A 17,970-nucleotide genomic window follows, 5' to 3' on the forward strand; every position below is an offset into this window, starting at 1 on the left:
TTTGAATTAGTCCTGTATTTCAGAAATTTCGTAAAGAAACTGAATTAAGAAAAATGAACTGAGTACGAATAGTATATTTTACAATATTACCAGAAAAGATTAAGAAGTTTAGAAATTAAATTTAACAGAATTTGGAATCACCGATTCGTAAGGATAATTCAAATACGGAGGAGAAGCGTGGATAAAAGTCGATGTAGAAAGAGATGGGAAAGTTAAAAACACTGGAAAGGAGAGAATAACTGAAACAAAGATCTTGATCACATCTGCCTTACCGTCTGTCTTGGAAGAGAGATAGCTCTAAAATCCCAGTTTCGAAGATGCTTCTATTAATCCATCAGATGTTAAACTACCATTAATTATTTTATTTATAGTTCCATGGCATCTTGATTCTGGAAGCCTCCGTTGCTTCGAAGTTTTAAGTCTGGATAGCCTAAAAGTTCAATGGTTTAAATTTTTTGATATTAAACAATGCTTAAATGTTGCAAAACACAATTTTAAAATTAATTAAGAAGTGCTGTTTACAGTTCAAAATAAGTATTGGAATAGATCAACACAACTAATATTGTAGAGGGAACCTTTTTATTCTCCATGGAGACCGAACAACGAATCACTGATAGGTGGTGGTGGTTGGCCATTTGAATGCGGTTGCTAAGGAGGTGTTCTTCTAATAAAATGAAGTGGTGCCAACATTAGACTAACATCTGAGAAGGTTATCGTTATGAATAACGGCCAAATTATAGATGACACATAGATGTCACCTGAAGTATCTTTTGGAATTTTTGACTATTTGTTTAATTAAAATCCTTTACAGTAATCATTTTAGAACAAAAAATGCTTCCTTGATGAATTGGAAATTTTTTCCTTATACTATTGATAAGTATTATACTATGTTTTCTCTTCTTGATAAATGTAAGAATAACTTTAATAGCTTAAATTTCTTGCTCTAATTTGTCCTTTAAAAGTTTCGGGTTATCACTTAAATTTTGGTATAATTGAAATTTGGTATAATCAAAAAAGTCTTTTCCAGTTGATTAAAAACATTTAAGAAAGAGATTAAAAAGTAATGAGGATTCTGAATGAGCCCTTTACTAACAAAAAAGATTTCAAAGCGTAATTTTTTGGAGGCGAAGAAATTTTGATCTATCTTAATTATTACTTGTCAGAAAGATAGGAATACCCATTGCCTTATTTGTGAGAAATAAATAATGAATTCGTGATGATTTGTCCTACAAATCTTACTGTTCATAAAATGAATCAATAAATTGCTAACAGTGAATAATAATGTAAACTGTTCCACAAAATATAATAACAAGTAATGTGAGTAAGTAAGGGGAATAAAAAATCAAATGATCGTTAGTTATCTGACAATGATAATAACTGAAATGACCAAACTTAATCTGTGACATCCCCAATTGGTATAATTGAAATTGAAATTTTTTTATCATTATTACTTTCAATTACATTTTTCGTATCTGTACACTTATATTAAGATAGATGAAATTTAGACATCTGAAAAAGTAAAAACCAAAATTTATATCAAGCACACTGCACTATTTCAATCACTATTATCAATATTATCACTTACATTCTTATTGAACTCATCGCTGTCACTTGTAAGTAAAAGTTAAATTGGTGTAATCAAAATCAAAATTACAGATCAATGTTATTAAAAGTAATCAGTGGTTCCTTCAAAGGTCACTGATGAGACATATTTGTATGTGTCTGTCAGTCGCCACAATGTTACCACATTATTTTAAGTATCTTTTCTTGAATCTTTTAACATTAATTTTTTCTTACTTGATTTTCTCTTTTCGAGTTTCTTTGGTACATCACCAATGGTAATTTTTTTAGTATTAATGCTAACATTTACCATTTTAAATTTACTCTACTATCTATTTTCCGGTTGAAGAAATAAAATTAAGTAAAAATAATGTTAAAGCAACAATAAAAGAAAACAGATCTCTTATAAAAGTCTTATTCCTTCTCTGCTTATCAAAATGTTTTACTAAACTAAAATTCTTAAATTTCAAAATTCTTATAACAACTCTCAGCACGGCAAATATTTTATAATCTAATGAATCTAAATTAAAGTTTTTTATTCTCTTTCTTCAATTCCAAAATTTCCTTCCATGTGAACAAATACGGATTCTTACGTCGCTCATAATGTAGGGTTGACACTTTAGGATTGAAAACAAAAATTAACCATCTGCACATTTCCCTCAGTGGAGCTAATTTGTTTCTGAATAGACATTTCTTTAATTTAAATTGAAAACAGTTCAGATTCTCTAAACATCATTATTTCTAAACTCTTTTTAGATAATGCATAAAAAGTATTGGAAATTCATCGAAACATATACAGAAACTTCAGAAAATTGTTCTACTCATACTGTATCAATAGGAAGAGCAAAAATTGAAATGTGTGAATTTGTTTTTTTCATCATCGCTGAACCAATTCCAATTGTTGGCGATTTAAACAAAAATTTTAATTCGTACGAACCGATCAGTGTTGTAACTATTAATTTAGCTTCTTATGACAGGCCATGTTTCGCACTCTAATTAATTGCATGCTTCTGACTTCTCTTTTTTTCTTTGTAAGATATTTTAAAGTTTTAATTAGTGATCTACCTCGAAATTTCAATTTTTCTCCGCACGAGAATTTTCTCTCCTACATCTTGCCTTGAAATGCTCATCTATTTAATTTTAAGTGGTTCAAATCCCAAAAATTAAATTCAAATAGACTTACAGCAGTCATTGTAGCTAAAAGACAAATCTTTAAGTTTTTACAAAGTCTTTCAAAATCTTTCAAATTTTACAGATCAAATTCTACAAATTGAAGTTATTTTCCAACTTTCCAAATGAACAAAACGGATAACTTCTTACCTATGCAATCATCACCAATGACATTTCTTGCAATGTGTGAAATTCAAGTATGACTTTGAGCTCTCTCTCTCACTAATTCTCAGTATTGAATTTATTTGGCTATAGTTCTAACGATTCATTTTTTAAATATCAAAACATTTGACGAATGATCTCAATTATGAGTTGGAAATTGTTTATGGCCTAAATGATTGAGGAAATGAAAGATTGGGTAGATTTGAGTTTTGAGTTCAGCAGTAGATATCTTCTCCATACAGTCTTTCAGTTCTGGGATATTCGATAAAATAAAAATATACATATGCTTAGTCTCTTTTTTATAAATTAATTTAAATTTCATGAAAGTTCCAACATTTTACACTGTTTTCATGTGTTAATAGCCTTATTTGAATTTTGTAAATTTAGAAAGAAAGGGACTTTAAAATCAATTCTGATCCAGAAATCCTTAAGTAGGAGTTCTTGAAGTAAAAATTAAGGAAATGACTTGAATTTCATACTAAGAAAATTGAATATAATGGAACGAACTTTCGACTCCATTCCTATAAGTTTCTCCTGCCTTCTCAGAATTTGTGCATATTCATTCAGTAGTAAAAAAACCACAGAATGACATAAAACATCTCTAAGAAAAGTTCAAAATAAGCAATCTTTGTAAGCACTAAACTTCTTGCTCGTTTCTCTATAATCAACATATTTGGTAAGTAAAATATTCTGATATCCATTTTTGATGCTATATTCACAGAAAAGCAATTCTGCATTCTTAACCATGCAGCCAGCTAACAAATGTAACGATGCTGTTTAAGCTTATTTGTGTTGTGAGTGGGACAATCAGTACATATGGAATCAGTGTATAGTTTAAAACTGAAAAGTGATGTGAATATTTTACTTTCAAAACTTCATTAATAAGCAAATATATACTAACTGAGAACTGCAAACATGCACTGAGTGAGAATTAAATTAATTACAAAGATTAAAAAGTGCGAAAAAAATTTTAAACGAGCTGCCAAATAATATAACAATAAAGTACTACTAAGTAACAACAACTTTCTATTGAAATTTGATTATATAATCTATGTACCAGTGGTGATTTATAAAAGTAGCATCAATTTTAAAATTGATAAAACACGTATAACTTAGGTAGCACACAGTACTAAGCAAAATACAAAAACTTTTGGGAAATTTTCTTGAGACTGTTGACATCATGGAACTATTCCTTATCACAAATTGGTCAGAAATAAAGGTAAATATGTCACTGAGTACAGTTTAGAATATAAGTTCAGAAATGAACACCGAACATGCGCGATAAAAACCGAACGACCTTGTGAAAAGCACACAATGTCGATACGAAAAATTCAAGACAATGGACAAGCTCCCACTGGGTACAGGTTAGAATTTTAACAATATGTACGTGAATACCTGTTGAAAAAATGTCGTTACAAAAAATCAAGGATGAGAATCTTTTAAATTTGTCGTCAAATAGAAACAATTTCCAAGAAATTAAAAAAAAGAAAATATTACTGCTGAACATAGTTCGGTTGAATTGTTGTTAAAACAGGAACCGGTTGAACTATGGTTGGTGGCTGTTGTTGTCCGGGATAATAGTACTGAGTTGTGTTGGATAACTGTGGCTGCTGTTGGCCGACTGTAGCTACGGCTGCTGCCGTTGCTGCTGCTGTTGCTGCTGTCGGTGGTGCTGCTATTGTTCCATATGCTGCTCCTACTACCGTTATACCTTAAAATCAATTCAAATTTGGTGAATCCAGTTTTCCGCTTCAATAAAGCGGTTTCACAACTCACTTTACTCTTTCAGTTCATTAATGTTTTCCCATAAAAAATATGGGTCACAATAGTTGCAGCCAAATATGGAATTAGAGTTGTTCTAAATGTTGTGAAGACCGATTGAATGCGATTGAATGGCGCACATAATTCGCAAAACTAAATGCTTTAGTTGGACGACTCTACGATCTTCCGGAGTTGTTCTCGAAATCAGACTTCTTTGATTATCTGACTCACCATTATCTGTGCTCGGCGCAGCTGCATAGTACTGTTGCTGTTGGTGAGTTGGATATGCCGTATAGCATGCAGCGGTTCGCATTTTTTTGTCAAGTGGATCACTGAAAGTAGATGGATCCAGCTTTCTAACACTCATAAAACTTAAAATTTGAAAATCTGTGGTCTGATTAAACCTTCTTAATGAAGCAAGTAATAGCTTACCCAGAACCTCTCACATCAGCAGCTCTTTTGTTTGATACAGCAACATTCTCAATACTTTTTTGAAGTTGTGTGTGATATTCTAAGTGCTTTTGGAGGCTGAAATAAGAGCATGACTTGTTAAAATCAGTTTTCACGAACATATCCCTTCACATTTTTTTACATAGAGATTTTCCTTAAACAATAATGATGATGATAAATGAATAAATAGAACTCGTCAGAATGATAAATGAATAAATAGAACTTTATTTAGTTTATTGACGAAGTAAAAAATACACGGAGGACAGAACCAATTAACAAGAGATTATAATAAGGCAACTTAAAGAAAGTTTAAAATGCTGGAATTATAAGAAAATACAGAAAGGATTAGAAATAAATGAAACTAAAGCAAGTGAATCAGAAAGAAAGTTGAAGATGGTAAAATTATAAAAAAAGAAAATATATAAGGGTTAAGAAACGAAGATTAGGAAAAGGTAAAATGGAACAATTAAAATGAAAATAAAAAGTAACGACAAAATTAAAGACACACATCGTAAAAACTATGGACTGAAATTCAGAAATCATTAGATTTTTAAAAATGAAACATATCTTTATTACTTTTAACGAAAATTTTCGAAATTCCAATTAAAAAATTGATTTTTTATCGATATATACAATTTCTATAAAATTTAAATATCACTGGAAATTAAGAGTTTCGGAACTAACGCTTCAACATCTGTTCCCAAGTCCTCCAAAAAGTCCAGCTTTCTTTGTGAGAAACGCAATTTATCTTCATCAGAAAGTTGGTCACTTTCAAGAACTTCATTCAATGCTTCGATCACACTTCGTTCATTGAATACTGGTGCAGTATAAGCCAAATCAACCAGCGCCAGGTAAAGCTGTGGATTGCTCTGGAAAAATTGGAATGGTATATGCATTTATTGAAACATGGAAATAATGAAATGCTGAAAGCTGAAAATAACAAAAAACAGCGAAGAGAGGAAACAGCATATTTATATGCTTATTCTACTAAACTATACCGACGTCGACACCATGTACAATAATACCATAATTTGTAAACTTCCACTTACCTTATCACGATTTATTGCATCTCTGATGATTTTTTCAGCAAGTTTGCGATCATTCCGTGTTTTGGCATGAAATCTTGCCAGTTTTAGGGCATAAAATGCAGACAGTTTACGAGGAGTACGTGAATCATGTATGAGACGCTCAAAACGTGATATCACAGAAGAATAGTCCGGAGAATCCCTAAAAGACAATTTTTCAATCATTTGACGGCCTAATTGGAAAAAAATTCAAAAATCGTAAATCCAAATGGATTAACTTGTTCCCTCAAACTATCCTTATATTCCAATAAAATCTATGGCATCATTACGATAACTAGCCTATCTCCCGCTTGTCTTATCGCAAAGCGCCGCTCGATCCCAATCCTACGTAGTGCAATAACAGCATATCCTGGATAGCGATGATCAAAATTTGCCAAAATCGAATTGGCCTTCTCAAAATCACCTGTAACAATTGCATAAGATGCTATCATAAGGACTTATTAATTGTAAGGCGAAAAAGGCCTGCAGAACTTTTTGACTAACATTTCGAGGAATTTGATTTTATCTTTAGTGGATTTCATTTGCATGAGAATTAGAAAAGGCTTCATCAGCAAAACATGCAGTTACATAAAAAAGTAGTCCTCAATGAATGAATGCAGTAGACGGCTCATTTGCTGTGATCTGTTGAAATGCAACAGCATTAAACTCCTTCTGCCGAACTTAACAACATAATTCGTATTTAAGCCTGTAAACGAAGTAAACAATGGCTTTCCAAGGAACCTATTTTTTTTTAGAAAACTTAGAATTTCGCAGCCTGGAGAGGTCCGCATATTCCGCTTCTTAATTTTGATGTCTTGAACCAATTTTGCGAATTGCGGAAGAATCTACTAATTTCATTTCCACAATACCAAACAGATTAAAAAAATTAATGCTTCTGTGATTATTTTCATGCGCCTATTCATTCGTTGTTATGATCATTTTTTCCCTACTCAACAGTTCAAAAACTCGTTCGAGATGGAGAATTAATTTAATTAGTTTCGGATATTTGCTTGAGTAGAGAAAATACTACTTGGCTTACCAAAAACTTTTTTAGAGTTTACTCACTTTTTCAAAGAATTCCCGACCAGTTATTATGAAGTAGATGGAATGTATTACGTTACAAGGAATGGAGAGAATCTTGAGACATCAATATAAAATGTCAGTCATTATGATATCAAGCCAGAATCCTCTTATGTCCCGACATCCTTTAAATTCGACTATTAAAAAAATAACTCAAATCCACTAATTTGCAAGGCTTGATATGATTGTGATTTTGAAACACTAATTAAAATGAAAATGGAGGTAAATTATGCAGGAAGCGGTAAATCAGCTCTTACACATTAAAAAGAGTATCTTTTTTACTAATGTAATAAAAAAAAATCTACTAATGTAATAAAAGGGTAGTATTCAGAATCACAACGATCAACTTTAAATTCTTCGTGGATAATTTACTGGTAAAAGTATACTCCTCTTACAACTTTTATAAACGTTTAACAGGAATCCGATTTCAATGACTTTTTCCCATCTTTCTTTCATGAAAGAATAACTAACAGTCACTTATATCTCACATTAAAAAACTATGGGACCACTGCTATCTGAAAAACGGAGCACAAATCAGTTTTCAAAACAGTGCTGATCAGTAATCCGAAAATATTCAGAAACTCCATGGATTTAAAATTTTATGCTATAGGAACACGCTACAGAACTAGTTGTTGAAAAAATCCATTCATATTCTAATAGCTTTTAAGACTTTGAATGGTAAAGGCTGCACTTACAAAATTTCCAGGATTTCGATGAACAGCATTTCCTGCCTTCAAGTCAGATTTTGCAATTTTAGTTTCGAAAAATCCGAACTTAAAGCCAGTAAAGCGTTATCCTACTTTTTTAAACAATGAAAGAGATAAACAGTAATGCTAACCAATTTATGCCATAGAACTATATCATAAAGGATCGCAGCAACTCGTCCTAGTTAACATAAAATCTTAAGAATGGATAAATATCCATCTTTAGTAAGTTATTTAATTCAATCTTATAATTAAACAAACATAAATTCTAACAGCCATTAAAGACCAAGAACTCAAAAAAATCTCAGAATCTTACACAGGCAGGAGATAGAACCTTTTTTTAAAAAGTCCATTTTTTCAGCAAGTAAAGCCGACTTGAATTATGGAATGAACTTTGATTTTGATTTCGCCTAACTCAATCCAATTTCATTAAATTCCTTTAAATTCTAAAGTTTTCATCTTATTTAATGATTCAGTTTTTTGAAACGCCAGAAAGTTCGAGACTGTTGAACGCAAAAGACAGGAAAAAAAATTCGAGTAGAAAAGGAACTGCATCTTGAGCAAGTCGAGATCCGATGAAATGCACAGTCTCAAATAAAATGATACCCTTCTCATATTTGAATGAATAAAAAGATACTTCATCTTTGATCGCATCGCATTTGAAGACTTTCATCACTTTTTTCTAAATTATTTTCTAAAAACCATACTTGCCATCTAGTTGTCGGACGAGTGGAGCACCATGAGTGAATGTTGTCTGCTGACGGTGATAATACTTTAGCTTATCATCAAAGTTAACCACATGAATGAATGAACGGAAAAAGAGATCACCGGTTCGTATATCACAAATATCACATTTGCTGTGGTTATTACCATTTTTTTCTTCGAAGGCGCTGTAGGCAAGATGAACATTCGGTTTGCGAGGTAAGTGAACTTCGGTTGCTCGACGAAAAATACTGCGAGCACGGCTGGATTCTCCAATACTCTCCACGTAACGAGCATACTGGAATTCAATTTTTGACAGAATCGTTAAGCGTGATAAATTGGTACTTAAAATAAAACTAGATGCGTAGTACATTTCACCTTAATCCACATTTCTTCATACAAAGCACAAGCGATTAGACATCTTTCGAATAGAATAATGATACGTGTGATATCACCACACTCAATTTCAAAGTCAAGGTAAGCACGCCAATTACGTAATTGAGCTCGCTCCAGTGGTTTTACATGAAAATATGGTCGTTTTATCTGAAATGAAGTTTTTTTTTTTTTTTTTTTTTTTAATAGTAATTAGTAAGAAAATTACTTGATAGTCGCATGAATTTGAAACAAACGTACATTCTCTTCAAACGCCCAACGTCGACTAACTTCCTGTTCATTCAATAAATATTTTTTATTCCGTCGTTCGAGTATTTCTGCACGTAAAACACGTAAGGCTTCTTCACAATGCTGCACGAAATATTTTAATTAAATTAAAAATAATGAGTAAAGAATGAAGATAGTAATAACTACTTCCACAGATTAAAAAAGACCTTGCGTCTCGTAAAAATCTTTTTCGGTGGCTCCTCGCCATTTTCCGGAATGTAATCCGGTGGAGAATCATCGACGCAATCTTCTAAAAGAAATAGATCACCATCAACGACATTATGCAAATCTGGTTCAACCTAAAATAAATTTTCACAGAAGATAAAAAAAGATAAAGATACAAAAGATAAAGATAATTTTTTAAATGGATACTACTCACTTTTGCAAAAATTTCACTGTATTCATCTTGACTTACTACTCGATCTGGCTCGTTTGAATTCACGAAGGTCTTATATCTGAAAACAATGAAAATGGTTGAAAAACGGCAATAAGAAAAGCAGCAAATGGAAATTCATTTCTATCGAAAAAGTATGACGAAATCAAAGGAATTCCCCTTAATTCATTACAGAAAGAAAATATAGCGATAGTAAAGACAACAACAGGTGAATAACAACGCTAACAGCTAATTCTCAAAGAAAAAACGAATCAAAATGTTATAGATCATATTAAATAAAATTTGTCATAGAAAATGATGATAGTCGGTAAGGTATCCATATAATCTTCAATATGAAAAGAACATACTTATCAAAATGGTTACTGTAGAGCAAAGTGGGTATGCTTAATATCTGATCAAAAAGTGCTCCGGCTCGTACAGTTTCACCATTACTTAACTCCCAGTTAATATATTCATCCCACAGCTTATCTGAACGAAATTCCATACCACATGCTTCGATTGCATGATCATAAATTCTGCAAATGTATCGATATTATAAATTTTGAAATGAAGCAAACATCATTAACAGTACTGTTATAAAGTTACACTCTGGTCTTCTGCACTGCATTCTCTTGATGTTGAACGATTTCTTTAATGAAAGCAATGTAATGAAGCCAAAGATCAACACTCAGTGGTATAGCCGTGACCCCACGTTCATAAACCTGCAAATATGCTTTCATTTTGAGTTAATAATGTTAATCAATCTTAACTGTTTCCGCTTCTCTTCCTGGTTAATTTCACAACATTATATAAAATAATAAACAAAAAATAATAATAAATCATGATTAAACAAACATAAAATATATAATAAAGAAAAATAAAAATAATAAACATAAGATGAGGATAATAGAGAGTTAAAAACTACACAGCAGTAAGATAAAAGGTATCGTGTGCCAAAATTACAACTTACCTCAGTGCAGCGATCGTAGTGTTTATGACGACGTTCAAATTCAGCATATTTTCTCCAATATCCGTAGCAATACGGGTATCTCTTAAAAAAGTCATCATATGCTTCACGAGCAGCTTTTGTTTCATCCTGAAATAATTCAATACGGGTAATTTTCGGAATACTATATCTATATCATTGATTATAAACCGCTGATAATGTTGAAAAAACATCAGAAATATTATGATCGAAAACTAAGATTTCCTATAGGATCATAAAAACTAAGTCTCAAATCACAAAAGCACTCAGGAAAATGAACCAGGTAAATCTATCGAAATTTTAGCATAGAAATACTAAGAAGAGTCGATTTATGTCTACTTTTCACGACTGCTTAGGCAAAATATACTTCAAATCTATGTAACTTAAACAACTCTTACAAGTTGTTCGATGTACTGCAGAAGATGAGTCCAAGCATCAAAATTTCTTGAATCATCTTTTAGTGGTTTCCAACAAAGTTTCAACAAATCTGTCGTTTCTCGATCACTCGAACGACTTCTGCTAAAATAATTTTCTTTACCAATTCCTAAATAATAAAAAACAAAGGTCAAATTTAAGTATTTTATACTAGTATAACACATATTTCACGGAGCATTTCATAAAAATTTAAAAGCTCTTAATGTAAAGCGAACTTTAAGCGAAGAAGAAAAGAGGACATCTATAACCGACCGTTAAACTCTGAATTTCAAGTCTCAGTGTAAGAAAAAAGATTTCGTGCCAAAGTTGAATGGAGACATTTCATTATTTCTTTTTTTGCACTTAAAGAAGCTTATACTGTTGTTCTCATGTGTTTCTAAAATCTTCAACTGTCTATTTCTTGCCTCCCACATCTTCAACCACTCGTGTTTTCTAAAACCTAAACCCCTATTGTTGTGACTTGTTACAGAAAAGTTTATTATTTATTTAATAACAAAAAATCTGATACCTCACGAATCTTGGTAGTAATGTATGCAGGTTAGAATCATTCAGTTGTAGACGTCTCTTAATTACTTATGGCAAGTAAGAAATTTTGGCTTATTTAACAATAAAAATAAGCGTACCTTCGACGATCATGGTGATGGCTTCGACTTCTCGTACGACCACGTCGCCTGCTATGACTACGACCACGATGACCACTATTAGGACTTCGACTACGACTACGGCTACGACTTTTGCTAGAACTTTCACTCCGACTTCGACCACGACCCATTTTTTCCAGCTTCTTCGTTAGCTTTTAACTGAAAAGTAAGACTCAGAAAAAAAAATTACTTGAAACATAGCTAACGGTTAACAATGCAAATACGCGTCGCTTTGTGCGTTTACTCATACTCTTAATAAACGCGACAAATTGATACACGTAATTCCACGCAAAATAATCTGAATAGCTAGATCAAAAAAAATCAATATTATAAAACTCAGTTTCATATGGAAGTTCAATACATAAAATTACTTATTTGATGATGACTGAAGATTCACACAGTCAAACACGTGGAAGAGTAGATGCAAGAAGAAGAATCTAAAATACGAAAAGCGCAAAGGAATATGTATGAAGTGCCCAGCACCAGGCCTCTGTAGTTGCATAGCGTCGCCTATGCAATATGATTCCCTTATTGGAGTGGAAACAACGTCAGGTGGTTGTCGTCGTGTCGTGTCGTGCTGAAGTGTCGGTTGTCTGCATGGATGTAATGTTGGGTGCTCTGTCATTGTCCTACGTATTCAAGCTTAATTTCAGGATGGCCACAAGTCTGTTCACATCTCTCTTACTCACTATATTACAGTTTTATAAGTGTTGTAACAAAGTTTGGAAAATACATTTGTTTTGACAATTATTACATCTTTGCATAAACTTACATTCCTATTGTTGTAAGATTTCCGGAGTGATACCATCTGGCAAGTGAGATTAAAACTATCTAATCGATCGGACATAAAAGTTGACGATGACGCGTTTTACATGTCCGCAGAGTAATGATATGATATTATCAGAGGGGTCAAAACAAGTTGCTTTTATATGGGTGTTTAATACCAAAGTGATGAGATGTTAGACGTGTATGTGTAGATAAGCTGAGATGAGAGGGACGAAGACAGTGTTCATGTTTTGAGTATGCTGGGACGATGCTTTATCCCTCGAAGCGTTTTCCCAAATCAGCTTCCCAAAAACGGGAATGCTGAGGTGGAGAAAATAATTCCCACCTATTGCAGGTGGACAAGTTTGGTTTGTTAGTACGGTCAGAGGCGCAACACAGAGATACCTACATTTTAGATTAAATGTCATGTTTATTGAAAATATTACATGAAAAGTGAAGCCATCAGAATTAAGTTCAATCGAAAGAGAAAAGGAAGCTGTAGCTAGCTTAGATTAGTTTGAACGAGATGTTAGATGATCGTATCCATTTCTATTCTCTCTCCTGTGTTTTGAGAAAAAGTAGGCGAATTGAATGGCTTCTTTAGTGCCACCTGTGGTAGTGTATTGAGCTGATATATTTATCAATCATGTTATGTACTTTTCCTAACCGATACGTCCTTAGTGCATATGTGATATTTCATTAATTTCAGTGCCTACAACTCCACATACAGTTTTCTGTAACTAAAGGACTGTATGATTTATTCGTTATTTCAGTATCCAAAACAAAGGTATAAGGATGTTTTACGTTTTGATTTAGATACAATCGCAGTAATCCAATTAAACAAGTTTAAGCATTTTGAGAGGGAGAGATTTTGATTGACTGAAATTTCTCTAGAGATCATTCTCAGAGTGAAAATATCAGAAACTTCAATTTGTAAAAGGAAGAATATGTGTTATGCATTGCGTGGGAGAGCCAACAAAGAAGTTAATCGAAAAATCAGTTTGACTAAATGATTATTATGAGTGGATAAAACGAACGAATGAATATCTTCGCTCCATTTTCATCCTATTCCATTGCATGGCGAATGAGGGATTGTTAGACAGGGAAAAAAGAAAAGGGGAATAATGTTGACGAACTGAGGGAAGCGACAGCAATGATTACCGATGGTTAGGGAAATGGAAATCAATAGAAGCTGACATTGTTGTTGTGTGATGTTTTCATCATATTTCGTATTTTCTCCTAGAAGTTGAATGAATTTGCACTTTTCTATCGATCTTAAATGGTTGTTCTTTGGAATTTTTTTTAAATCCCCAGTTTGCTAAACTGAGATGTTTGAGACACTGTAAGATTTTCTTAGATCATCCCGTATTCTTTGGCGTAAAAATTTAAAAGGAAATGTCGCTTAATATTTGGGAGTGACATGTAATATTTGTTTATAAGTCGTAAAGAGCTATAAAATGGGTAGGAATGATCTAAAATGGGTGAGTCTTCAAGGTGTCACTGATTTTGCTTTCGCCACTGCTTAATTTGGAATTCATTTTTTTTTTTGCTATTAAGGGGCAGTAAAAAATGTTGTTTGTTTTAAGTTAAGTATGTGAGGTTGCATAAATTGATGGATTTAACCTTGATCAGATTTTGACGTTTCTTTGTTGGATTCACATTTTCAGATTTCAGATTAATTCATTGGGCTTAACAGATTATATTATATATCGCTTCCATTGCTTTTTAATGGCAGAAAACGAGGCTAAAGCCCGGAAGAAGTTGGAGGACGCGGAAAAAAAGGCAAAGGGTGGAAGTGGATTTTTTAGTGGTTTATTTGGCAGTGCTAAGGCAGAAGAAGCTGCCGATCTTTTCGTGCAAGTTAGTATTTTGCAGTTTTTCGCCACTCAAAGTTTGCATGAATTTGCTGTTTTGCTAGGAATTTGTCAGTATTTGAATCCGAACTTGTTTTTCTTGTCACAAAAACTTGCTGAATTCGTTTCTAAAAGGATGCACTTTTGGAATTTGGATTCCACATATATCTTTTTAAGAGCACTTAGATTCGTGTAGTTCAGTTATTTTGCGATACTTTTTAATTTGTCTTACGTTTAGATTTGATTTTGTAGTTTCCTATGGAAAGTTCTAGGATGATTCAGAAACCGTATTAATATGCGAAGAAAATGGCTGTGGAATGGGTTTTCATGATGTCGCCGCTTTTGAAGACCATTATGAGCGGTTTCATAGATATCAGTGTGCTATATGTGGACGGCAATTTCCAAATACACATTGCCTAGAAATTCATGCTGACGAGAATCACTGTTCGATTTTTAAGATCAAAAGAGATCGTAATCCTTCCACAGCTCTGTTTCGATGTTACGAAGTCTCTTGTTCCCAAATATATGCAAATCCGGAAAAAAGGAATTGTCACTCTGAAGAGATGCATGGTATTAGAGATCCTTCACAATTTATGAGGAGGAAGTTGCCACGGAAAGAACTTATAGTAGAACAAATGAACGAAGTCAGCACTGTCAGCAGCAATCATCCTCGAATACTACGAAGAATAGTTTTTGGCAATGAACAGAAGGAGCCAACTTTTGAAATTAGAAGAACGAAAGTTCAGACAGACCAATGAGTAATGAAAATATATGAAGGAAGTTGCTGATCACTGACTATCCGTAATATTTGTAATATGCTACTAGTTGTTGAGTAAAATTAAGTTTACCTGTGCGAGTGAAATCAGTCGTGAGTTAATTCTGTTGCTGTCGTGATAGTGTTATTGAGCTGGCTGATTTTATAATTAGTTGTTCAGGCAGTGTATAAAATAAATAATTGCATGTTAAAGATTTCTCTGCAAAATGAGGTGCAAAGAAGCCACATAAAAAAGGTGTTTTATTTACTATTGTTATTGGATGATTTACTGTTCTTCTAATTATACGTACCATCCATATTGTGCCTTTCTATCCATTTAATAAAATTAATGTGGTTGATGGTTGAGGCTAATATCAGCAAAAAAGCAAGTTCGGAACAAATATGTTTTGTTCAATGCTTTTGGAGATTATAACTCTAGGAGGATTCAGTAGACTTGATATGAGACTTTTTTGATTGCTGTTTTGGATGGAAGTGCACCAGTTATGTTGCATTTTAATAATTAAGGCAGGGAATTTGTTCAAAATATCAAAACTGTGGAGAGAAGCAGGTGATGCATTTGTGAGATCCGCAGAATTACATGCAGCAGCTACTGATCGAAAGCACGATGCAGCTTCAAATTATGCCGAAGCGGCTAATTGTTATCGGAAAGTTAATCCGCAGGTAAACTTTTTGGGTTGTTTTTCCATCTCTTTGTTTAGTGATTAATTAGCAATCTGCATGGTAATCCAAATTTTTCCAGTAGATGTAAGATTGTCAATTTGAAATAATAGTATGCTTTTCATTTCATCGAATATTTTGGTTCTCGCTATGAACATGACTTTCTAAATAAACTTCCTATAACTGTTATTTTTTTTTTTTTTGTTTGTTCAAAGTTTTGTTATATTTTTGTTAACTTTAAGTAAGAGTGATTACGGATTATTAATTTAAACTAAAGTGGTGCTTTTGTAAGTGAATGTGACATTCTTAACAGAGATTATCCTTATGCACATTCAAATGCATGTATCTTGTAAAAGTATTCATTTTTAAAGAGAGATCGATTTCTCGTCAATGTTGCATTCCTTCCTTTTCTGATAGCATTAAATCCTTAGAGAGGACGAAGACTCAGATTTCGTGATACTGCTAAACTGATGTAGATTCGTTTCGTATATTCTAAGTCAGTAATCTGTCTCCCCCTTGATGTTATTATTAATTTTATGGTTTTAAAACTGTTATATGAAGTCATTGTTATGAATAACTTATTATGAAACATTGTGAAAAATTCAAAATAAGTTTTGTACAAATTTACAGAATAGTACATTGAAGCTGAAACGAAATTCAATAAAGTATTTGCAGCAAGCAATTGATTGCTTAATGAAGACTGCTGAAACATACACGGATATGGGTCGTTTTAACATGGCTGCCAAATATCATTGCACAATGGCCGAAATTTTTGAAAGTGAAGCTCCAGATATGACACAGGCCATGACTCATTATCAGGCATGATTTTTATATTGCTCAGCTTTTTTTTATTAGTGCAACAGAAATGTCTGAGCCTCCTTTCGGATCACATCGGTTTACATGTAAGTACTTCCAATTTTTCAGGAGGCAGCTGATTTTTATAAAGGTGAAGAAAGCCGAAGTTCAGCTACTAAGTGTATGATTAAAGTTGCACAGGTAATTTCTACTGTTTTTCTACATTTACCACCTCCGCTTCAAAATTAAATGCTTTTAATCTTCTTTGGTCTTCTTTGTCTTTGAAACGACAACCAAATACTTGATTTCTATCTACATAATTATTCTTTCTTAAGCAGTTTTTATGCCATTTTCAGTACGCTGCACAACTGGAAGATTATAAAAGGGCAATCAAAATTTTCGAAGAGGTAGCTACTTGGGAAGCCGATCATCCGACCTTAAAATATGCTGCAAAAAATCACTTTTTTCAAGCTCTTCTTTGCCACCTTTGCTTTGACTTGGTTAGTTTCTTTTTCATTATTTTAGAGGAAACATGAAAATGACTTTGGCGACATGAATGACTCAGTTTGCATAAAAAGCATAAAGTGAAAACATATTTCATTTTCCTCAGAACTAGTGAGAACAATCTATAAGTGTGAAACGGGGAAATTTGGAGATGATGTGCTGTAATATATTTTAGTAATACAGAAAACATTACGGTGTTACCCGTGATTAATTATAGTGAAATAAAATTTTTAATCTAGAATGGAGTTTTTGTGACTAGTATAATATTACGAAGGAATTTTGCTCATTTTAAATATTATACTAATATATCTTTTTTTTTACTTCTGTTGTTTAATTGTTAAAATTTTTAGCTAGACACTCAGAATGCGCTAAAACGCTACGAAGAAATTTCTCCATCATTTGTCGATTCACGAGAATATAAACTTATCAAGTTTGTCTCTGTCATCATTGTTGGGAGTTTTCGTTATATTCATTTAATGCAGCTTGGTCTGTTTGTTATATTTCAATATTTTAAACTTTATTTCTCAAGTTACTTTTCTTTTGTTGTTTTCAGTGAATTAATTTCGTGTTTGGAAGATAGAAATCAAGTTAAATTCACGGAGGTGGTAAAAGCTTTTGACAAAATATCACGTTTGGATCAGTGGCACACATCGCTTTTGGTCAAAATCAAAAGATCATGTGGTGATGAGGATGATGATGATCTTAAATGACCTTGTTTTATTCATTGTTCATAAAATATTAATCACTTATTCTATTTCAATTCCAGAATATTGACAACATAATTTAAGGAAGAATTGTAACTTCTTTCAATAGTTTGTGTTTTTGAAAATTTCCATAATCATTCAAAAATTTGTGGTTGAAGTGGAAATTTTAA

The 17,970-nt window shown here is 32.6% G+C and overlaps 2 protein-coding genes across 4 annotated transcripts; one reads left to right on the plus strand and one right to left on the minus strand.

Moving 5' to 3' along the window:
- Positions 1 to 4,385: 4,385 nt before the first annotated feature.
- On the minus strand, positions 4,386 to 11,878 carry Bm3562 (Uncharacterized protein; the record flags this gene model as incomplete). The annotated part of the gene is made up of 16 exons (XM_001901984.2): positions 4,386 to 4,603; positions 4,885 to 4,985; positions 5,086 to 5,181; positions 5,788 to 5,972; positions 6,153 to 6,330; positions 6,468 to 6,591; positions 8,822 to 8,951; positions 9,032 to 9,196; positions 9,287 to 9,397; positions 9,481 to 9,612; positions 9,693 to 9,768; positions 10,055 to 10,222; positions 10,293 to 10,408; positions 10,657 to 10,782; positions 11,070 to 11,190; positions 11,730 to 11,878. 16 exons carry the CDS (start codon positions 11,876 to 11,878, stop codon positions 4,386 to 4,388), a joined length of 2,196 nt encoding a protein of 731 aa, XP_001902019.2.
- Positions 11,879 to 14,240: 2,362 nt separating this feature from the next.
- Bma-snap-1 (Uncharacterized protein) lies at positions 14,241 to 17,806 on the plus strand (the record flags this gene model as incomplete). Of its 3 annotated transcripts, XM_001901982.2 has the most annotated exons (7): positions 14,241 to 14,372; positions 15,645 to 15,800; positions 16,473 to 16,616; positions 16,722 to 16,793; positions 16,949 to 17,092; positions 17,447 to 17,526; positions 17,650 to 17,806. In XM_001901982.2, 7 exons carry the CDS (start codon positions 14,241 to 14,243, stop codon positions 17,804 to 17,806), a joined length of 885 nt encoding a protein of 294 aa, XP_001902017.2. The 3 variants fall into 3 exon arrangements, with proteins under 3 accessions (XP_001902017.2, XP_001902018.2, XP_042937632.1); XM_043081698.1 differs by lacking the exons at positions 14,241 to 14,372; positions 15,645 to 15,800 and having other exon boundaries at positions 16,491 to 16,616; XM_001901983.2 differs by lacking the exons at positions 15,645 to 15,800; positions 16,473 to 16,616; positions 16,722 to 16,793; ... (1 more) ...; positions 17,447 to 17,526; positions 17,650 to 17,806 and adding an exon at positions 14,638 to 15,123.
- Between the last annotated feature and the right edge of the window lie 164 nt (positions 17,807 to 17,970).

The sequence above is a fragment of the Brugia malayi genome (assembly GCF_000002995.4).
Source record: "Brugia malayi strain FR3 genome assembly, contig: Bm_v4_Chr4_scaffold_001, whole genome shotgun sequence".
NCBI classification, from domain to species: Eukaryota; Metazoa; Nematoda; class Chromadorea; order Rhabditida; family Onchocercidae; genus Brugia; species Brugia malayi.